Below are 23,886 nucleotides of genomic sequence, written 5' to 3' on the forward strand. Positions count from 1 at the left end.
CAAATTCATAAAAAAACTACAACAATTCCTCAGCTGACTCCAAAGCCCTATAGCTATAGGTGGGCTGGGGCAGTTAGGTTTCACAGCTTTGGCCCGGTAATGGTAATTACCCATGCCTTTTTTCACACCTTGGCTCGTGGGGGAGTCACATGATTAATAGTGGGCCAACGACCTTCAGCATGACTTAAACAAAGGAGCAGACCCCACCAAGGTGTTAAATACCAGGTGAGGCAAAACTTCTTCACAAATTAAAGAAGTCCAGGTGACTTCTTTTCAAGCTCTCAAGACTATCATATCCATGACTGAGAGCCTACACAGTCACACAACCATTTAAAAACAATTTGATCAGTCAGTAAGCTTATACACAAGTGGAAAACGTATAACAGCTCTCAATCTTCCTAGGAGTGGACATTCCAGCAAACTCACCCCAACCTCAGACGGTGCAATGACTCTCAGACTCTACAGGCATCATTTAGCAAGTTAAATGTTAAAGTTCATGACAGTACAATTAGAGTATGGCTCGTTTGGAGAGGATGCCAGGAGAAAGCCTGGCAGCATGGCTGAGGTTTGCAAATGTGCATCTGACCAAACCACAGGATTTCTAGAACAATGTCCTGTCAACAGATGAAATCAAAGTGGACATTTGGCCATAAAGTACAGCGCCACGTCTGGCAGAAATAAAGCACAGCATAGTAGTACAAAGATCTCATTCAAGTGTAATGAAAAGCATCATGATGATGATTTCAGGCTTGTTTTGAAGCTACGGGACCCAGGCACCAGCAGTCATTAGGCTGACCAAGTCTGTATACCAAAGTATTCTAGAGTCAAAACCATCTTTTTAACCACAGCTAAAAAGATGAAACTGGGTCAGAGTTAAGGTCTGTTCTATAGAATTTATAATCCAATCAATCAATAAATAGTGAATAATTTAATATAAAATAAACATAGTGGATTAATCCTGCACATTATTAAAGTAAAAAATGAAGGTACTTTGTTATACTGTTGCTAAAAGCTGTTTTCTTAGTTATAAAATGACTAAAATAAAAAACAACCAAGCAAACCAAATGCAAAAAACCCCAAATGAAAACAAATTTTGAACCGATTTTCTTATATTTTATTTCACATGAATCTGCAAACATAAAATATTTGTACCTATATATTAAGGATTTCGTCTGTCGCGTGTGATAACATCCTCCCTCGTCCACCAGAAAACTGTGAAACAGGCTTTAAGATTCTGATTATTTATTATGTACAGTTCATCAGAAACGTTCCAACGATTTGGCAAAAAACCTTCACAAACATTTGGCACAGAAAATCAGCAACAATATCTTTTTGTTTTTTCTCTGATATGCGTCATAAAAACAATGAGGAACCCGGATGGACTATCTGACATCGACGACAGAAACGAAGAGTGTTCAGAGTTGAGTGAGATGATCAGTGTGCGTTCACATCGGCTCACAGGTAACATCAGAGAGAAGAGATTTAAAGCACCTTCACCACCTTAAACCAGACCAGGGACAGTTAGTATTTACATATTTACTCCTTTGATTTGTGCTACCCGTGCCACGCATGCGTACTTTCTCACTCAGCGGTGAAGTCAGTGACGGTTACTTTTCCTCCGAGGAAGTTAAAACTGATGATTTGTAAGAACAATTGGGCCTCCGTCACAGGCTCTAACATCACCATCGCCATCATCAGTACCAGTAGTGATTAACTCTGAGTCCTTTAAAAACATTTAAAAATCATATAATGTCCTTCACAGTGCCTTTAAACACCCGGACAAACAAATCAAGGTTGTGCAGACAGATTTTTTTTTTTCTTGTCGTTGTTTTTGGTCCACACAGAGCATCCTCACATCAACTTACACCAAATTACCAGCTTATGGCTCTGTCCCGGTGGGCTGTGGCTAATGTAGTTCACAGAGACTTGTGTTTCCCCAGCAGGCAGAGGCTGAGGCACTGCAGCAGGCCTTTCATCCACAGACAGTGAGCGAGGAACAGCAGCAGCAGGCAGGCGCCGGCCGAGCAGTAAACGCTGATCACCGTGCTCTCCTCCGGCAGGAAACACTTGGACAGCGTGTAACTGCTCGGTGACACCGTCGCCTGGGAGAAGAAAGGGGGGAGAAGTGAGAAATAACGTGAGTTAGAGGTGATGAGTAATGTTTATACTGGCAGAGGTGGCTGCTTAGAGGTCTTCGTCCACCAGAGGGCCTCCGAAGATTAAAAATAGGAGCTCATTTTGAGTTCCTTTCTTCCTATTTTTTTTTTATCTGAATGAATCAGTTTTTTTTATAGCCTGTAAACAAAGGAACAACAGATTCAACAGAATCTCACCTCAGCAGATTGTTTACTATATAATTAAACACTTTATTAAGAAACTATTTGTATGAAAGAAAAACATCAAATTTAGGCCACCTGATTCTAGCTCACTATTAAGTACTGCTGCCTGACATAAGGTGGTTTCGGGGAGTTTGCGTGTCCTCATTGTTCTGAATGTTTCTCTGTCACAGATATTGGACAAAATCATGTTAGTTTAATGCTATCTTTGTTTTCCTCTTAACTTTATTTTAAGAGTTTCTGCTTAAATCAAGTTCAAACAAAAGCCTCCAGAGCAGCAAAGGACAGAGCACATAGTCAGGGACATATTCTCACCTGGAATCAGGATTTTGTAGCTTCTGGGATTTTGAGTTTTTAAAAAGAAGAAACAGGATAATTTCTTTCTCAAATATGTTGGAACAATAACTCAAACCTGAACTTTGAGGTGCTGGTTTGGTTTAATATGCCATTTGTCAGCTCAGGACACTCTCACAAAAAAGATTCAAAATCTTCACCTCCTTCCTTGGTGGAAGTGAAATTGATGCAAACGTGGTTGTGGATCACGGATCCGCGGCTGACAAATCTCCAGTAACTTTGTCATGCTGTCGTGCCAATTCGGATTGAAACCTCTGAAGAGTTTTTCCAGCACCTTGTTGAATCTAAACCATGAAGGCAGCCATGGAGTCAAAAGGGGGTTCAAATCACCACTGCCCTAAGCAATCATTCATGCTCACATACACGCCTACAGCCCATTTAGATTCGAAACAGTGGCTGGATGTTGGGAGCTGAGGGTCATTTTGACTTGCAATGAATTAGAGCTGCATTTGATGAGCGTAACAACCTGTCCAGGGTGTACCCCACCTCTCGCCCCATGACAGCTGGGATAGGTCCAGCCCCCACAACAACTCTGAATAGTATAAGTAGAAGACAATGGATGGATGGATTTTCTATAGACATCTATAGTTGATATATGTATATTTCTTACCTCTATAACTGTGAAGTAAAACCTCATATTGTGCCAGATGTAGTTTGTAACCAACTGCTCAATCCCTATTGATTCTCCTGAGGGAAACATCTGGCACAGCTGCTAAATTCTCTGATGTGTTCATCAGCTAGTTGCTTACAGTGTTTGCATGCTCAGCAGTGGCTTTCAAAGTATATCTGCTGGGGCCAAAAACTACTGTACGCCACTGAGACTGAACCATAACAGTAAGGTTGTGCACTGGGCAGCTAAACAGAGAGAAAAGGCAATCCACACAGAAACAGCCCAGCCATCCGGCAACCTTAATAATCTCTCTCTATAATACAGATTAATTCGATTATTTTTCATCTATTGCTGTTTGAAAAATGCCGACTTTAATTCGCACACTGTAAAAAGTTCACGATTTTGCTTTCACTCACAAGGATGAAGCTGGGGTTGTTTCTGTTCCTCCAGCTGAAGGATGGCACGCTGATTTCTGGGTACTTGTTGTCATGGAGAACCTCACATCCGCTGTGGGTGTGTCCGCTGAGGATGAGGCGGGGCTTAAACCACTGCAGCAGCTGAGGAGAGAAACCCATAACCGCTTCAGAGGCTGGTTGCTGCTCCCTTACATCACCAGTTTCATCATCACCATCATCATCACCATCGTCGGCTGTTTCTATACGAGACTATTTCTGACGGCGGGCTGTTGTTTGCCGTTTTAATTGGATGAAAACACTTCAGAACAGATCTGCGCTTTGAGAGAAAAGGAAAGAAAAAAAAAAGACAGACAGCGGAGGCGGTGTGGTGAGACTGCAGAGTACTCACTCTCTGTGAGGCCTCCTTCGACAGCACGTCGTACTTCTCTCTGAACAGCAGGTGTCGCTCTTCAGGCGGCGCGGCGTCCTGTCCTGTGCAGCCAGCGTCACTCACTCTGTACAGAGGATAGTGCTGCAGAACGGAGCACACAGTCAGGGAAACGTGCATGGATTCGGATTTTTCATGGAAGAACAGGAAACAGGCTGAGGGGCAGCTCAGTAACAGCATTTCTGGTGTCAAGTTTTTCACCCAGCCACGTAATTCCCCTATCAAACAGTTCATAAATACATCTGCAGTGATCCACGTGTCTAAACAGCCCTTTGCACAGGGAACATGGAGAATAACCACGTTCCCCAAAGTTTCACGATGCCAGACATGGTTCTCCTGCCACTCTGCGTTTCACTGGACTTGAACGTGTAATTCTTCCAGATAGAGCGGGCAATCCGTCAAAGTCGCTGTCACAGAGAGAGTACTGAATCGTAACACTCAACACACCATGACACTCATGACACCTTCTGGACTGAATGATGATTTTAGTTGAAAGGGCTTCCTCTGAAGGAAGTTTATATAAAGCATGGATCCCAGAGTGTGCGGCGTAACCTCGGTCAGAAGTTTCAACCTGTGTCATGTGACTAATTAAACCAATCACCTGCTAAAATCTTGTATATAAATTACAGGACGCTTTTCTCATTTATCTACTTAGTGCCTCTTTATCTCCTCTGTCCTCTCTATCCCGCCTGTGACTCAGGAATCAATCTCAGCACACAATGATGAAGGATGTCTCTGTCCCTAAAATGCATTGGAGAGCCAGAGGAGGCTTGCTGGAGGAGCTATAATCCTTGGATGCACACGTGGAAGTGTTTCTTTGCCTGTTGTGTATAAAAGATTCATGCACGCGCTTGGAATATACTGCAAAAAGAAAGGCTCTTTAAACAGCTATCCTCTTTATATGCAGTTTCAGTTATTTAAGTACATCAAACCTTCCTGTGTGCGATTAAGAAAAGCGTCTAATATCTTGTCACACTGTTGCACTGTTACATTTACGATCATAAAATACAGCAGCAGTCGGCTAAATAAAAGGAATTTATGATGTGGTTGTGCCAACATCAGATTTAATTGGCATCACTTTAAAATGAACCACAGAGGCGAGGATGTCTCATTTTGTCAAATGACTGCTGCCTCGACTCCTCTCTTCTCGTGTCTCCCTATCGCCTCCTCCGATCTCTGTTGGGAGGGACTATGAAGCGAGGAGAGGAATCAAGGATGTATCAACCGAGAGATGTAAATGGGAGGTTTTTTAATCATGCTCTCCTTTGTTCGTTGAAATAGCCAAAAAAAACGAGACTTGTAAAGTTTCTCAGGTGTTACCTTCTTACCTGTTCAACTTTGGAGCTACAAAACTTTGGTTTAGCACTACAGATGACCATAATAGGATAGTGCATTGAACTAGACTGAGAGACGCACAATATTGCTAAAAGTTTTCACTCATCTGTCTTCACATACATATAAACTTGAGTGACATCACATCCATAGGGTTTAATATGATGTCGGACCCTTTGCAGCTTAAACATGAGGTTTAGGGGTGAGTTCATTGGAATTTTTGATCATTCTTCTAGAAGCACATTTGTGAGGTCAGACAGCCATACAGACAGGTGTTCTATGGGGTTGAGTTCTTCCACACCAAACTCGCTCATCCATGTCTTTATGGACCTTTGTGCAATGATGCGCAGTCGTGTTGGAACAGGAAGGAGCCGTCCCCAAGCACAAAACTGTCCAAAATGTGTTGGTATGCTGAAGCATTAAGAGTTTTTTAAGAGCCCCACACCATAATCCCCCCTCCACCAAACTTTACACTTGGCACAGTGCAGTCAGACAAGTACCGTTCCCCTGGCAACCACCAAACCCAGGCTCATCCATCGGATTGCCAGATGAAGAAGCGTGAATAGTCACTATGCTCTATATCACTGCATGATGTAAGGCTTGGATGCAGCTGCTCAGCCACGGAAACCCATTCCATGAAGCTCTACACACTGTTCTTGGGAAATCTAACATCCACATGGAAGTCTGTAGCGACCAGTGTTGGTCAAGTTACTTGAAAAAAGTAATCAGTAACTAATTACTGATTACTTCCCCAAAAAAGTAATCCCGTTACTTTACTGATTACTTATTTTCAAAAGTAATTAATTACTTAGTTACTTAGTTACTTTTTAAAAACACGATTTACAACCTGAAGAGGTGATAAAGCGATAGATCTTTCAGCCCAATTCTACTTTTTCTACATAATCCATCATACAAAATGTAATCAAATGGAAAAGTCTCTTTTTTTTAACTTGTTTTATCAGTTTTAATCTTTTAACTTTATGCATCAAACAAAAATTTTATTATATGCAACATTCTCTGACTTGAATAAATTAGTTTAACATTTAAACCTATTTTCTGTCTATTCCAGCACATAAAATAAAATATTTTTTGTGTTTACACTCACTCTTTCAAATAGATGCAAGTAAAACACAGCAGAAAATCAATAAAGTCAAAGACTCAGCAGTCCTGTTGCTCTATTTTCACCTGTAAAGCAGGACTGGGGTAGGCGGAGGTTTACCCCGGTGCAGGTGTGCCGCGGTCAGTTGAAGAATCCGCGAGTTTCAAAGTAAGGTCAGTACTTCCACGCTTTAAACGCTGCACGCTCATACTCTCTCCCACAATCGATGTGATCCATTGTTGATCTGCACACAGCTGTTGTCACTAACGGCGCACTCGCTTATGTCACTGTTGTGAGACATTCTCGCAAAAAATCACAGTTTTAGTAACGCAGTAACGCAGCGTTCCTATGGGAAAGTAACGGTAATCTAATTACCGTTTTTACAATAGTAATCCCTTACTTTACTCGTTACTTGAAAAAAGTAATCAGATTACAGTAACGCGTTACTGCCCATCTCTGGTAGCGACTGCCTCTGCAGATAGTTGTCACCTCTGCACAGTATGCACCTTAGCATCCACTGACCCCATTATGTGATTTTAGGTGGTCTCGTTGTTGTTCACTTCCACTTTGTTATTGTTATTATTAAATTTCATAACTGGACTGCACAGTTGGCATCAGAGATGGGCATAACGCATTACTGTAATCTGATTACTTTTTTCAAGTAACGAGTAAAGTAAGGGATTACTATTGCAAAAACGGTAATTAGATTACCGTTACTTTCCCGTAGGAACGCTGCGTTACTGCGCTACTAAAACCGTGATTTTTTTGCAAGAATGTCTCACGACTGTGACGTAAGCGAGTGCGCCGTTAGTGACAGCAGCTGTGTGCAGATCAACAATGGATCACATCGATTGTGGGAGAGAGTATGAGCGTGCAGCGTTTAAAGTGTGGAAGTACTGACCTTACTTTGAGTTTGATTCCATAAAAAGTGACAAAAACATTAGTGTCCATCGTGCGTGGGAAGAAAACTTCTTTTTACAGCGAAAAAAACCCCTAAACTTCCAAGCAAGCACCGAGTGCGCAACGACGTAATGGGAAACTCACAGAGAAACTCGCGGATTCTTCAACTGACCGCGGCACACCTGCACCAGGGTAAACCTCCGCCTACCCAGTCCTGCTTTACAGGTGAAAATAGAGCAACAGGACCGCTGAGTCTTTGACTTTATTGATTTTCTGCTGTGTTTTACTTGCATCTATTTGAAAGACTGAGTGTAAACACAAAAAATATTTTATTTTATGTGCTGGAATGTGTAGAAAATAGGTTTAAATGTTAAACTAATTTATTCAAGTCAGAGAATGTTGCATATAATAAAATTTTTGCTTGATGCATAAAGTTAAAAGATTAAAACTGATAAAACAAGTTAAAAAAAGAGACTTTTCCATTTGATTACATTTTGTATGATGGATTATGTAGAAAAAGTAGAATTGGGCTGAAAGATCTATCGCTTTATCACCTCTTCAGGTTGTAAATCGCCTCCTGAGAGTGACCCATTCTTTCACAAGAAGCAGTCTGCATGTCTAGGTGCTTGATTTTATACACGTGTGGTCATGGAAGTGATTGGAACACCTGAAATCAATGACTTGGATGGATGAGTGAATACTTTTGACAATGTGGTGTGTCTCTCTCAAACATTCAAAACTGAGCTTTGCCACAAAAAGGAGCACATATTGTCCTTTTCAGATCTGCACACACAAGCAGCCCGCCATCCTCAAAAAATAAAGTTAATAAAGGCAGTGTCATAGGCAAATGACAGTTAATCTCTATTGCTATTTAATGCAATTTCAAGGGCGCTTCACTTACAGGCACAACTGTTTTCTGCGATCAACTAAAACATAAAACACCTGACCTTTGTGCTGCATATTTTACCATCAGATGCCATAATTTGATGGGTTTGGAGAGAGAGGTGACTGCCACAGTTTTATAACACAGGATAGTGTTATTATGAATTACTGCCTTCATAAGACAGACAATATGTTCACAAATAGTAAATATTCCCTAACTTTCTGCAGGTCTGTACTACGATGGAATTAAAGTTTGAGTTTTCTAAACAGGTAATTAGAGAGTCGAACATTTTTGAACCTCATTTCATTTTCTGTTAAATCGTATATTTGTAAAATAGATAATTAATTCTCTTATGCAGACACGTCTCCTAAATGTAAAAAAAGCTGACAGAGCATTTAAGTAGATTGTTCGATGTCAGCTTCAAACACAGTTGCAGACCTGTTGTAAAGCAGCGTGTAATGGTCATTTCATAGAGTTGAACTTACAGCTTAACCCAACATCCCTGCAAACCACACAGCAATCAGTGGACGCTGTTTTCAGGGTCTTGTCGATCAATCGCTAACCTTTAAAAAACATCACCTTTATCTCTAAATTTGGTTGAAAACTAGGACGGGTAAAGTCGTATTTTAAGGCTGATGCAAACATTTAAATTCAGCCTCGTTTCAGTCATTCATTGTTACTCCGCTGAGATATTTTCTGCTGATTGGAGGCCTAAAAGCTCTAAATGATGTGCAGCTGTTGAGCCTAAATTGTTGTTAAATTAGTTTCAAACGTGAACGTTTGGTACACGTCTGGATCACAAATACTGTTCAAAAAATGCAAACACATATATATATATATATATGTATATATTTATATAACATTTGGCTGAAATTTTATTTGGTTGTTTTACACCATTTATTTCAATATATAATAAAAAAACTGTAGTTTTTTGTCAGTGTCTGTACAATGATTGATAACCTTTTTTAAGATTCCCAGTTTCAAATATTGAGATCAGTGTATGAATAAGTGATCCCTGTGAGCCAAGAGCTCCATCTTCACGCAGTTTTGTTTTTTCTGTTATTGGCTTAATGTGATATTATTGTGGTATTCTTAGACAACTCTGGCTGTGACCACTGAAACCTTCATTGCCTCCTGCTGAAAGCTTCTGCTTGTGAGGGGCAGCCAATTAGAAGAAAGCGAGGTTAAGTGAGAGAAACAGTTTGAACTGGGGGCCAATTTTTTGAAATTATTTGCAACTGTGGTATGTGGAAAGCAAAAGTAGAAATATGGAGATGGAAAAGCGCATGATAGGTCCCTGTTAAGTATAAAATGTTGAACGTCAACCGTGTGTTTCCAAAATCAGTAATTAAGTATGAAGTTCTAAATATATTAATTGATTACAGGGTCAGCTGAGAGGAAAACCCAAATGCAGATAGAAAGGCTGGATGAAAAAAAACTGACAAAGATCTTTAATTAAAAGTCTGATTAACCATCGTCCAAAGAGGAAAACATCAAAGTCACAAAAGCGAAACTAACCAGGAATGCCAGGAGGCACAGAGGATGAAGGCAAGAAGCTCAGGAGGGAAAACTGACAGTCCAGCAAAGACAGAAAGAAAGACACAGCTAGATATACACAGAGTGCTGATTAAATAGGTCAAAAACAGGAAGTAAAACCACAACAAGACGCACAGAGAACCAAACTCAAAGGTAAACGCGAACACAGACACAGGAAGGAAACGGAGAAAATAGAAACGGAAGAAAAAAAGCAGATGCACACCAAAGAACACAAAATGATTTTTTTGTACATTGAAAAACAGATTGGGTACCGGAAGCGATACCTTCCCAGCATGACTCAAGTTTGACAGACATGCACCGCTCTGCACAGCAGAGAAGAGATTATTATTATTATCATAGCTGAAGCTGATGTGAAGACTTCAGCATTCTAAATGAAACCATGAGGATATTTTCCAGAAATACTACTTTGTAGAAAGAAATTTTGTGAAGGTCTTTGTGTTGTTTTTCTTCTGCTGGAGCGCAGCAAGGAGATTCTGCCCTTAGGAAAACAAAAAGAGAGACGTAGACAACAAAAAAAAGACTACAACTTTGGAAAAGAACTTTTTTCCCCTCCCTTCTTTTGTATCCAGCACAGGCAGCTGAATTTTGCACAAAATGAGGTGTTTGGATTTTGTTTCGTCCACAGCGTAGAGCTGGGACGCCACTCGGGGGCCATAACAAAGACCGATAACGCATTCAGTGTACGCTCGGGTACGCGAGTGTTGAAAAGGCTAATCACGTCTTCCGCTGCTAAATGTTATCAGCTTCTGATGAAGTCTGAGTGGAGTCATGCAGTTTACCTGTAACATGATGGGGGGTGTGGGAGGGTAGAGCTGCGAGCCTTCACAGCCGTCCATCACTCCGCTCCCTGACTGCGCGCTCTGCAGAGGAGAAAACATAAAGAATTCATCAGCTGTCTTGTCCACAACCTCACAAAGCATCCTCAAGCATCAGGTAACATTTTTATTTCATATCGCTACACTGCCTCTGGTTCTGGTGCTGTGTGCAGAAAAAAAACCCCCTAAAAACTAAAAACACAAACCAGGCGCCACTTCTAATGTGCTTTTATAAACACTGGATGTGTAAGAAGATCAAAACACCTGCTCCGGGTACGTCTTAATTTTCTGTGCGTGCATCTCGAGTGCCAGTGGCAGAGTGCATTCGAGGCGCTGACAGTGTAAAAATGTGCGAAAGACTCCTAGAAATTTTCCTCCCACCTGAAGAGAACAGTTGAGGTCCCTGGAGAGTTTGATCAGCTCTTTTTCCACCGACTGGCAGATGGGACAGCCGTCGCCGTGCAGGGCCACGCTGTTCACCAGCAGAAAACTGACGAGAGAAGGAGATTCTCAGTTAGTCTGGCAGGAAATGTAGGAAAAGCATCGTTATCAACAAAACAACATCCCAGTATCATTGGCTTTTAAGTAGATGGCGAACCTGTTAGAAAACAGTTGCAGTTCTCAAAGCCGCATCTGAATTCGTTTGGAGTTGCGTTTCTGGCCACCTGACAAATCTAAGTCCAATATTCACTCTCTGTTTTTTACCAACTCCAGAGGGAAATATCTGGCTCTGTGTTCGCCAGCTTGCGGATAACTGTGTGCGTCTGCTGTCTGGTGAGCTGAAAACGTGTGATGAGAGTAAACCAGAAGAGTAAAACACTGAGCCGGGCCCGTAAAGGCGAGGGCGAGCTGCGGATCCAGAGCATTAATCTCTGTGTATGTGTGGCCCTCCTTTTTTTTTCGCATTGCCACAATGTTTTCACGTCACCTTTGATACATTATTATAAAATTATTGCTTACAGCTGCTTTAAATAGATCCTAAAACTAGAGCTCACATGGAGGACAAACACTGCTGCACTGTGGGCGTTTTACATCAGCGCCGCTAAAAAAAAAAAAGGGAGAAGCACATAACCATTCTCTGGGCTTTTTGTTTAGATCCTTTTATAATATATTACAACACAACAAAAGGCCTGTTCTCATGTAAATGTAACGCAACAAATGCAAATATGTTACAGCACTGCTGCAGGGAGCACAAGCATTTACTGGATGTTTTAACCCTAAAGTGACCAGTCGAGAGTTTCAAGGATCATTTATGACCTTATTATATTTCATACAAGAACACTGCACATTATCACTATCTATGAGAGACGTTCTAATAATAATAATAATAATAATAATGGATACTTTATTGATCCCCATGGGGAAATTACTTGTTTTTCTCTGCATTTGACCCATTCACTCAGTGAAGCAGTGGGCAGCCCACTAAGCAGGCGCCCGGGGAGCAGTGTGTAGGGACGGTACCTTGCTCAGGGGTACCTCAGGGTAGCCGTTAAGTGGATTCGAACCACCGACCTTCCGATCATGGGGCGACCACTTTACCTACTGAGCTATCCCTGCCCCCTAATGTGTTCTAATGCAATTAATTGGCGTTTTTTCAGGTGTTTCAGGTGATTTTTGCTGGAATAAAATCAAGCCCCCAGCCTTGTTGTCTGTCTTTAAACACATTTGTGAAAGAATAGGAAAGCTGCTCCTTTATCACAGCAGGTACTTCTGCATGTTTTGATTTAGCAGTTTTACACCAGATGGCCTTCTGACACAATCCTGAGTGGGGGGATACACATTTGTGAAAGAATGGGTTGTTCTAAAAAGCTCACTGAATTCCAACTTGGTGCTGTAATAGGATGCCGACCGGGAGCTTCATGGCTGAGAAGCTCCTGTAGGTGGAACGTGTAGTTGGCACAGTCACAAGTCATCACAATCTTTTATTACTTCCACGCTTCTGTTTTAAATAAAATCTAAACACACATCCTGTTACTAGTTTGTCTGAAATCTTTTGTGCAGAAACATTTTAAACCCAGGTTTCTGCAGCACTGCTCTAATTCTGTTAGCCACGGTTCACTGTCAGCATCATTAAGTGGTGATAAGAATTGTAAAAATCTAAAGCCTAAAAATTATTTTTAGAAGTATACTGGAGTCATTAAGCTCCGTTTTATCTCTACAAATGAAAATACTAAATGACACATGATGACCGATGACAATTATAAACGAACGTGGACAAGAGAACGTGTGACATCGAGGCACAAAGAAACCAGAATGCCAGTGACGTAGTAGCTCATCTAGCTCTCGATCCACCACAAATCACAGGTTTTGTAATGTGTGAAGTACAAAAAGAAAGTGATACGTTTTGTTCTCATAGGTTGGCTGAATTGCACAAACTAATGACAAATAAAAATCCTCAGTTTGTTTCAGTAAAATCTGACCAGTTCTTGAGGAAATGGAAAAATCTCATGGTCTGTGAGTTTCGTAGATATTTTGGAGAGTTTTCATTATTATTTAGTCTTTTCCGTGACTATTCTTGAATTTTAGTTTTTTGAATTGCTTGGCTAGTTTAGCTGTCCTAGTGTTTTTAGACTTCTTAATAGATATTTGATTCTTTACGTTATTCTTGCCTCCTTAATGTCTTCTTGCATTTTGTCGTCTCTGTTATGTGAGTCCCCATTTAGTTACTTCCTGTTTTATTTTGTAAGTCTGCTCTCTCTGGTGCCTTGTTGCTAGTTCTACTTCTTGTGTTATTGTCTTAATTAGTTTAAGCTGTGCATTGTTAGGCTGGTGTTTCCACTCTCCCTGGTTAGCCTCACGTGTCTATTTACAGCCTCAGCTCCTATCTGTTTAAGTCATACTGTATCACCGTCTGTCTTTCCTTGTGTTTGACTTAATACCCTGCATTTGTTTCCCTTTCCTGCGAATACCTGACAGAACAGTGCCTGTAAAATGGCAAATATGACCGTGACCTTCAGCACAATTCTGGTAAATACGCATTCAGCGATCACTTAGTTGGCTTTTGAATTTTTGTGAGTTCATGATTCATTTTGGTTTTAGAATAATCTATGTGGGAGTTTTGTTCCTAGTTTCTTTTGTATTATATGTTATCTTGTTTATATTCCTCACTATCTCCCTGGGTGAGCCTTTTATCTTATCAGTTGGTTCTTAGTTTTTCTATTTATAGAGGAGTTGCTTTAATTTAGCCCCCCCTCCCTCCTTCTAGAAGTAAAAAGGGCCTTGTTTGTTCTTATGGTTCAAGTTTTAGTTGTATTTAGTTGGATGCCTTCAGTGTTCTATTCTAGGCTGTGTTGTGTGTAGGGCTGCCACAAACGATTATTTTGATAGTCGACTAGTCACCGATTATTTTTGCGATTAGTCGACTAATCAGATCATCATCCATTGGATGTAAAACGTTCAGCTTATTGCACCAGCAGCATCTGCTCTTATATAACTATCATTAGCTTACAGCTTTAAGTGTTTAAGGTATGTGCTAACTAAAAATAAAGACAAGATGATAGTTTATTACATTTTAATGAAATTTGCAGATTGTTTCGGTGAAGTTTAATAAACTCCTTGCTATCTAAAATATAACAGGACACTGGAGAATATTCTCGAGCATCTCACACTTCTGATAATCAGCTGTCTGCTTGACGTTTATTCAGCTGTGTAAAAACTATAACTTTAATCTCAGCCAAACGGATTTACTTAGGAACAAATAAAATACTAAAAAAAGCCAAACAATAACATTTTTAAGTTATCTAAGTGACTCATATATATTTAACCTGAGCAGCGAAAGACAGCGGTGTGTTTGAAAACGATCTGCCGGGAGTCCAGTGTTCTCACTGTCCCTGTTCTCCCTGCTTGTAGATATGTGTGTATGTAGGTGTGTGGGTGCAGGTGTTTACAGGCACCTTCAGGCCTGGTGGGTGTGGCCCTGGCAGGTGATTGGCCACACCTGAAGACCATGACACACCTGCAGCTGATCAGGCCTCATCGGAGGAGCTACTTGAGAGTGTGGTGGAGCTCTCTCCGACACTGGACAATTGCGTGGCTTCACGTTAGTCTCTCGACCGGTTTCCTAGTTTAGTCTGCTGCATTATGGTGTGTCTGACGGCTGCCTCTGTTATTTTCCCAGGAGTAGCGTGGAGATGAGAGGGCAGCGAACACTCCATCGTATGATGTAGGATTCATATTTGAATGACCGCAAGCTGCCCATTTCCTAAGGCACTGAAGGGGCCACAAACCATAACATTTCAGAGCTGGTATGATCCTCTCCTGGAGGCTGTCTCTGCTCTGTGCCAAACATGCATCCTAACTCTGAGCATGTCGCACATTTTTTCCACAGGTCTGCTCTTTGTCTGCGTATTCACACACACAAACCGTTGTTTGTGGACAGCAAAGGCTCTTCTCCTGGCATGCTTTGCATACAGGTCCAATTTTCTGACTGCAGAAGCAACTCTGTTACCTGCAGATTTCTTCCTGACATTTGTGTTCCTTCAGTTTTCTTTTTGAATTTTCTGGGCCTGGCAGTCCTGCACAGTTTGGGAGTCACTTTGAATTCTCCGCCACTTGTACATAATTTTCCTTGCAGTCTAATGATTTATTTCAAATTATTACAGACTTCAGTCTTTTTCCTGAAGACTCTAAGGGGTTCTTTAGATCTTGGCCTAATGGCGCACCATATTTCAGTGGCAAAAAAGACCAACAAGAAGTTTAAAATAAGATGTCTGCTACTCCCACAGGCAGCTCTGATAATCAGCAAACCTAACAAATATATGTAACCCAATATAAGCCATATTTTTTCCATGTGACTGCTTCATTTATGCCATAAATTACCATGTTAACTAATAAATGTCCATTTATCGACTCATTTGTTTTATCACCATTATTAACAGGCACTGTTTCAAATATGTTTAAATGACTGATTAGACTGCCGGAGGAAATCATTCCCACATGTTATAATTTTACAATTTATTAATATTTAATAGGGCTTTTTTTTTTTTTTTTCTTTTCCTTTTCCTAAAAGAAACCTTGCAGCATGGCTTAGGTTTACATCTGAACAAACCTCTTCTGGAACAATGTCCTGTGGACAGATGAAACCAAAGTGGACATTTGGTCATAAAGCAGCACCCCTGGCAAAACCCACACACAGCATATCAACAGAAACGCCTCGCACTGATTGCCACACACAGCAATCGAAGAGTCACGATTTGCGGTTGTTTTTCAGCCACAGGGCCAGGGCAACTTACTATCATTGAGTTGACTGTGAACTTCACCATAAACCGAAAAAAAGCAACATGCCATAGGTTGCTGTTCATGTGAGGTTGTATTTATGTCATTTTAAGACGTGCTAATATGTCCTGACGGGTAAACCCTACAAACAAGACTGTAATTTTCCTGAGCGTTTCTCCTTTTATTTAAGCTGTCCTGTAACAAGTTGTGTTTAAAGCTGAACACAAGAATTTCACAGTAGTTGAATATTAAAGGGTCTCATCTTCATCCTATCTTATAATCCATCATATTATGGAGGGTACTTTGTTTTTAAAACTGAGCGCAATCTCCCGACACACAATTAAGACCTCGGGAACAGTTGCCTGGCTCGTCTAAAAGCACCTCTGTGGCACAGGCCGACTCAGGGGATTAAACCGTCGACCTTCCCGCATGCTGAGTCACATGTTTGTCCTGCAGGCGTGTCACCAGTTTTTATGTTTACATTTATGTTTCACCCTCCCGTCACTCACTTGACGCCCTTTTTGGTGACGATCCTGGTGGAGGAAGCGTTGAAGACCTTCTCAAACCGCTGCAGCTTGAACCAGTCCATCCTGCAGGGAGACACAATACGCTCATCACACAGCACAAAAACCTGCTGCTCAGTCTGCCGTGTCTGCCTGTCTATCACGCACTGTTACATAACAGCTGTGCCAGCATGCTTCCCGCTGCTCGGCTAGAATCAAACCACATAGGAGCATGTCTACAAAAGCTCACATTTCTGAGTCACACATGTCAAATACCAAGCATTTAAAAAAAAAAAAAGCATGACATTGTGTTTTCTTCCCCTGAGAAATTAAGAAAAGAGTCTCCTATAAGAAGGCTGTTACATGCTGGACACAATGAACACAACTTTTCTGCAATTTAATGCAATCCATCACAAAAAATGTAGTTTAAAGAAATTACCAGAAAGACAATAAAACCTCAGTGAAACCACCTTATTAAAAATAAAAGCTAAAATCTTTTTCCTTTATGACTTTTCTATGGGAATTCTTAACAAAGGCAGTGACGAAATAAATAAATCTCTTCATCGCTCATCTTCTGCTTCTTTTTTTAATAATTTCTTTTTAGATTTCTTCTTAATTTTGCTCCGAATATCACCACAATCTTACAAAATCTTATCAGGGTTTTTTTAACAAATAAATCTCCTTCCTGAAAACGTTGGGCCAACCAACAAAACAAAAAAAGCACATATTAACATAATTTCTTAATGGCCTTTGAAATCAGTGGGCTCTGTCATAACTGGCCACAGCTGAATATGAAGGGTTGCAAGATGATTAGCCATTAAGGAGGGAAAAAAAGAAAAGAAAATTACCTTTAATTTTAAGGCCATTTAACTCTCCTTTTGTCTTGTAAAATATTTGACATTTTCTCATCATCGGGGTGATAAAAATGACGCTTAAAGAAGGTAAAACTTGGCTTTCAAGTGCTAACAGGAATGTGTCACCTCTGATGAAGGGCTGCGAGTTGCCATTTTTTCCCTGCTTGAATGGGTCACAACATAAAAAAGTGGGGCGTGTGAACGCCATTTCAAAGCCTTTTCCATGACTTGGACTTGAGACAGCTTGATGTCCAGAGTTTTGTCTTTGAACACTCTCAAACATGCCGCGTATAGGAGGAGAAGCCGTGCTTGTCAGAAACTTCCATTAGAGCATAAAGAAAAGAAAAACTACCGTGTCATAACTGCACTGAAGGGAGGATGTGGCGACAGTTGATCAATTAGATCAAATGATCTGTTCAATAGTTTAAAAAGCATGCTGAGAAAACATGTCAAAGGTTTGCACACTATTTGGCTCCAATTTAACGATGCTTGAACAAAGTATCTTCTTTGGATTTGTGTTGCTTTCCTTTCGGTGTATCTCGCACCTAAAAGATGTTGTATAGATTTGTGTAGGTCTGAAGGAATATTGTAAGATGACCAGGAAATTCGATGAGGGGCACATTGTGATTTATTTAGTGTGTCTATTTTGTTCTACAGTTATCCAATCCAATCCAATTTTATTTATAAAGCACTTTAAAATACCCAGCACAGGAACATAGTGCTGTACAGAAAATAAGTTAAAACAATAGAATAACAGAAAACAGCAAAATAAATAAATAAAACACATAAAACATAAAATTAAAACAGCCCTATATTAAAACAAAAACAAGATAAAACAGCATCGAATCACCTAAAAACAACTGAAATAAAAATAAAAACCAACATCTCACGTGGTGTCAAAGGCCAGGGTAAAGAGGTGGGTTTTCAAGAGTGACTTAAAAACAGATAAAGAAGAGGCCTGTCTAATCTCTAAAGGAAGCTCGTTCCACAGTTTTGGAGCTGCTACAGCAAAAGCACGACCTCCTCTAAGTTTACGCCCAGTCCTGGGTATCTTCAGGAGCAGCTGATCAGCTGACCTGAGAGAGCGGGTGGGTGTATAAGGCTGTAGCAGCTCAGAGAGATAAGATGGGGCTAGGCCATGGAGAGCTTTAAAAGTAAATAAAAGAATTTTAAAATGAATCCTAAAAGAAATGGGCAGCCAGTGAAGTGAAGCTAAAACAGGGGAAATGTGCGCAAACTTTCGAGTGCCTGTTAAAAGACGAGCTGCGGCATTTTGCATTTTGTAGATGACTAATATATGATGCGCTGACCCCAATATAAAGTGCATTACAGTAATCCAGCCGAGTGCTAACAAAGGCGTGGATCACTGTCTCAAAGTGCTGCCGTGAAAGAATTGGCTTTATTTTTGCCAGCTGCCTGAGGTGAAAGAAGCTAGATTTTACCACTGCCTTAATTTGATTATTAAACTTCAGATCACAGTCCACTTTGACCCCCAGGTTTGTGACAGTTGGCTTAACATACTGGGTCAGGGAATCTACATACACATTGGGGGTCTCGGTGGGGCTACCAAAAACCATCACCTCTGTCTTTTTATCATTGAATTTTAAAAAGTTAACAGACATCCAAGCCTTAATGTCATCGAGACACTGAAGTAATGGCTGTGTAAGGTATCTGCCTTTTTTCTTTAGAGGGACATAGATCTGACAGTCATCAGCATAAAAGTGGAAAGCAATGCCGTGCTTTCTCAGTACAGAACCAAGAGGAAGCAGATATAAAGAGAAGAGGAGGGGGCCTAGAACTGAGCCCTGTGGGACACCACACAAGAGGGGAGCGGAGGACGACACATAGTCACCGAGACTGACACAAAAAGTTTGCCCCGCCAAGTAGGACCTGAACCACTCCAGTGCTGTGCCCCTAATGCCCACCAGTGCTCCAAACGAGAGAATAAAATGGCATAATCCACGGTATCAAACGCAGCTTTTAAATCTAAAAGCACAAGAACAACACAGTCCCCAGCGTCAGTAGCTAAAAATATGTCATTAAAAACTTTTAAAATGGCTGATTCAGTGCTATGAAAGGGTTTAAAACCAGATTGGAAAACCTCTGAGACATTTTGCTTTTCCAGGAAGGCCATTATTCGGCTGTAAACTACCTTTGGCGTGAGTTTTGTCCTGTTTGCTGTTTGTGGTCTCTGTGTGTTGTACCTTTGTTTTCCCCTCATTCCCTAACCGGTCATCAGGACATCTTCCTCCCTGATGTTCTTTGCTTATAAGGAATTGCTGGTTTTCCTTTCTCTAATACTGCATGCACTTGATCTCACAAAGAACCTAGAAGATGCAGATTGTTTTTCTTTATAGTCTCTGAAATAACTTGTCGTTAAAGATAAGACTTATAGAATCAAGATCTTCTGTGCAGCCGTTAGCAACATCTCCTCACAGCAAGAAGGCTGAACCTTCCCAAGGCCGTTCTGTGTGGAGTCTGCATGATCTCACTGTGCCCAGCGACATGCACGTTAGAATAACTGGTGAGTCTAAAGCAGCCGTGGATGTGAGGTAGATTAAGCGCTTAAAGTATAAAAAATAAAAGTGCTGTTTGGGTAAATGTTCTTGGTCAGCACTACATAACTGCAGTTCCACTTCAATGAGACGTGGCGTCTCCTTCCTTCTTTTTATCCAACCTGCTATCAATATAATCATGTAATCTTTTTACTGATTTTATTTATTTTTAACACTTATTTTTACAGACACTTTGTGTTTTGCATAATGTATCTGAAAATGCATTCTGCTTCGGTTTATCAGACATTGAATTTTCTGTTGTTTTGCCGTTGGTGTTAACATCCATCAGATCTCCAGTGAACCGCAGAGGGTTGGGGTTAAGTTGCATTTTAGCCAGAAGCCAAAAGAGACTATTTTCAAAAAGTAGACGATGCTGCCTGTTATTCCTCCATAGTTCTTCTCTTGTAATATTTCTATTTGGTCGTGCAGATGGAATTACTATACAAATGGGTTGATGTGAACCTAACCCTAAACGAACAATACCAGCAGTTCATTAGTCTGTCAATATTTAACATGTAGCACAAACCTCCCTCTTTACAGCTCAGTACTGTCTTGAAACAGCTGGGCACAGCTGTAGCTTCCAGCAAACAATACTCAAGCAGTGTATTTGTTGCTGAATATTTTCATCTGTGGATTAATACACGCTTGCTGTATTACCAAGCTGCATGACGGAAATGTGAGACTGCCTCCAATAAAAACACTACCTTTAACACCGATATTAGTAAATCTCTTAGTTTTTAATGTGACTTGTTAATATATACTACGGTGAAAGCACCACATTACTGCTACAGCAACAAGACAAAGCAAAGACCCTCCAGCGATGGCTTCAGACCTGACTGCATGTGATGCATCCAGCCACTGCTTTGTCTTATTAAAACTGCCTCATGGAAATATTCAATCGCCTCCTTGCAGTTTATGTAATGTAGACAAAGTCCTCTTGCTGTGCGGTGTAGTAGTAGGAAAGACAGTTATTGACTTTTTTGGGTGCCACATTTAATGTTTCTCTTGCTTTAAAAACTTTTCAAGGAGGCAGGTATTTCTGTAACTAGGGCAACAAAGAATAGCGCTGAAAATCGTTCATACTGAGTCAGAGGTAAAACCTGTGCTTAATAGAGAAGTCCCTCAGGCAAAGGCCAAGTAAAACCAGATCAACCGGTCGCAGAGTAAAGGTTATGTAATGAAAACTGAAAAACAATAGCATACAGAATGTGCTTACTCGTAATGGAAACCGATGTCATGATTTCCAACCAGTACAACCAGTTCCGTGTCAGTGGAGTGTCTGAACATCCTGTGGAAGCGACGCACGTCGTCCTCCCAGTGCTGCGGAGAGAACGACACGAACACAGCTGAAGTTTCAGGCCTCAAACAAGAAAAACTCCCCGAAGAAGCTCACAAGCGTTAATGGGATCTCTGAGGGTCGCCCAGCAGCCCTCACGGGCGGCTGAGATGAGTTGCTTTCATTCAGATTCAGTTTTGCTTCTGCGGGACTGAAACTGCACACAGAAACAGCCTTTAATTGCATCAGTGCTGTGGGTTTCATACGTCGTGTCTCTTATTTATAGAATTTATAGGATGTGGGAATTTGGAGCAGTTTTCATCTCTGATTTGGCCACATTTTCAAACTAAATGTAACTATTTATTAATCAGTTAGGTGATTTAGGGGATTAATGAGTGTGTGGGAAAGTATTTGGATTAAAAAAGCAGAAGATTTGATTCTTTTTAGTAATTTTTAGTTAAACAATATTTGGTTGTCTGACTGTCGGATAAACAAAGCCGGCAGTTTTTCCGAACATTTACAGAAGAAAGAGTGAAGGAAGATGCCTCAAACAAATCGTAAATCAAGCACATAACACCAAATATCATCGTTTTCAAGTTCTTCTATTTCACGATAAGCTGGTTTTCTTCATTTTTTAACACCATATGTTCAATATCTTTTGGTTTTTGGTCAATTTCTGAGGCTTGAGACAAAATAAACACTTGGTAGATTTGCAGAATGAGCAAATAGGAGACTATTTCACTAACAGAGTGATCTTTAAAGTCAGTTGTAAGGCGAATACGACACCCTCGCCTTGATTTTCATTCAAAACAGTGAGACTGTCGACAGAAAAGAAACCAAACATATTTGAGCGCAGCTTCACATTTTTAGACGTTCTTGCTCTGCAAATTTAAAACTGGTGAATGATATTTGAGAACACGCTTCTTTTTGCTTACACTGAATAGCTTTTCTTTGTGGGACAATTTTTGAGGCTACAACCAAAACGATGAAGTATTTGATCAGTTAGGTTGCTCGCAGAATGAATGGTTATGGAACTGTTGGTCATTCATCAAGCAAACATCCAACACGGCTCCTGAATTTGGGGTCTGAAATGTGCCAATTTTTTTCTATATTACTCTTTATACTGATTTAATTTAAATAAGTAGGGTTTTGGACTGTTAGCAGAGCAAAATGGGGACAATTTTGCACCATTTATTACTCTTAGCATATTTTATTCTGTGTGCAAGCTCTAAATCCTTCAAGTGGAAGCCAGTCACGTCGTGAATCAACCACAAATGCTAAAATCATCATGCTTTTCTTTCTTTCATACCACTGTACGTTGAACACCTTTGCCCTTGTGGCCAGTTCTCTAACCACAATAACTAATTTCAAGATGTCCTCTTAAGCTGCAGGAGGAACTCCTCAGACACAAATGAGGCAAATGATTAGCCAGCAAAAGAAATAAATGACAGACTGATCTATTCACCTGCTGCAGATCAAGTCTCAGTACTCTCAGCGTGAATTCAAACACGCAGGCCCTTCCTGTTTTAACACAATACAAATTAAAAGAGTTGCCATTCAAAGAGTGAAAATGAGGAGGAATCAGCGAGTGGGTGGGTGGAGGGAAAAGTAGATTAGAGGAGATTTTACTGTCTGAGGCTTTGTGTTGTGTTCCTCTCGCTCCACTTGCTTCTATCTGTCTTGACAGATTCCATTTTATAACCCAGTAATAGATTTCTGAGCATTCCCAGAAGCTCCCCCCCAACACACCAGGATGGATGTACCATGGCGGGCTAAGAGGATAACTGGTGCAGCTGTTTTCCTCAAAAACCTGCAGCCTCTGGGGCCCGGATGGTAATAAGATTAGGATTATTATGACCAGAGAACACAGAGCTTCTGCTCTGCATCCACATACTCGAACACCATCATAATTATCATAATGGGGGGGTGCAGAGCAATGCAAGAAGAAAAACAGGGAGCTCTACATTACCTTCTGCGAGCTCCACTTGCCTTCGTCGAAGATGTCCCCGAGAATAAAGACTATCTCGGGCCTGAGCAGCCACAGAGCGGTCTGGAAAGCCCTCTCCATCTGCCATTCCCTGCGCGTTTGGACACAAGTCAGCGTTATTGGATGTTGTTGTTTACAAATCACTCCTGCAGAGCCCCGGGCACAGACGGACGGATGGAGGGCAAATATATATGAGAATACATGCAAATGAATTATTACCTCCTCAGCTTGTCAAACCAGTGTCCTCCGACGGCTCCGAGGAGGTGCGTGTCCGACAGCACCATAGCGCGGACCGCAGAGTCCACCGAGTGGCCGTCGATGCCCTCTCCGCCGCGAGCATGGCTGATCTTCGGCCAGGCGCACTTGAGGATGGTCGGAAAGTAGATGAGATACTCGCAGAAGAAGAAGGCGCCGCCGACCACCCCAATCAGCACCACCGCAACCACCCATTTGACGCTAAACCTCGGCATTTCTTTGTTATTCGGCGTTCGGGATGCCCTGAACTGGCGCACTGGCGGTGATGGAGCGGTCCATGAGGCATCTTCACCTCGTCCAGACCCCACGGTTTAGGTCTCCAGCCGCGTGATGCTCATGGCAAGCTCATCTGGATAAAAACAGGCTTCACGTGGAGTCCGGTTGATTCCGAAAATAAGAGAAAGAAAAACAAAGTTTTAAAATGCGCCTTGATTTCAAGGGGAAAGCAGTGTGAGAGAGAGAGCAGCCGCCAGCCGCTGTTTCTAAGTCGTAGGCTCTCATGCGTTAAGCTGG

The 23,886-nt window shown here is 41.1% G+C and overlaps 1 protein-coding gene and 1 long non-coding RNA gene across 2 annotated transcripts; one reads left to right on the forward strand and one right to left on the reverse strand.

Moving 5' to 3' along the window:
- Positions 1–1,225: 1,225 nt before the first annotated feature.
- Positions 1,226–23,886, reverse strand: mppe1 (metallophosphoesterase 1). The gene is made up of 9 exons (XM_014413413.3): positions 23,338–23,886; positions 23,101–23,209; positions 21,072–21,175; positions 16,453–16,533; positions 11,111–11,219; positions 10,694–10,774; positions 4,105–4,227; positions 3,717–3,857; positions 1,226–2,102 (listed from the first exon to the last, which is right to left on the reverse strand). The coding sequence occupies exons 1-9, from the start codon at positions 23,586–23,588 to the stop codon at positions 1,917–1,919; spliced, it is 1,185 nt and encodes a 394-aa protein (XP_014268899.1). The 5' UTR covers positions 23,589–23,886; the 3' UTR covers positions 1,226–1,916.
- On the forward strand, positions 13,415–15,560 carry LOC143413716 (uncharacterized). Its single transcript, XR_013094327.1, has 3 exons — positions 13,415–13,696; positions 14,579–14,768; positions 14,847–15,560. It is a non-coding gene; the product is annotated as an uncharacterized LOC143413716 (long non-coding RNA).

The sequence above is a fragment of the Maylandia zebra genome, linkage group LG18 (assembly GCF_041146795.1).
Source record: "Maylandia zebra isolate NMK-2024a linkage group LG18, Mzebra_GT3a, whole genome shotgun sequence".
Lineage (NCBI taxonomy): Eukaryota > Metazoa > Chordata > Actinopteri > Cichliformes > Cichlidae > Maylandia > Maylandia zebra.

Coding starts and splice junctions, on each gene's coding strand:
- mppe1 (XM_014413413.3), bottom strand. CDS start 23,588: ATGCCGAGGTTTAGCGTCAAATGGGTGGTTGCGGTGGTGCTGATTGGG. Junction 11,220..16,452: donor GTCACCAAAAAGGGCGTCAA/GTGAGTGACGGG, acceptor TTCTCTCGTCAG/TTTTCTGCTGGTGAACAGCG. Junction 10,775..11,110: donor ACCTCAACTGTTCTCTTCAG/GTGGGAGGAAAA, acceptor TCTCCTCTGCAG/AGCGCGCAGTCAGGGAGCGG.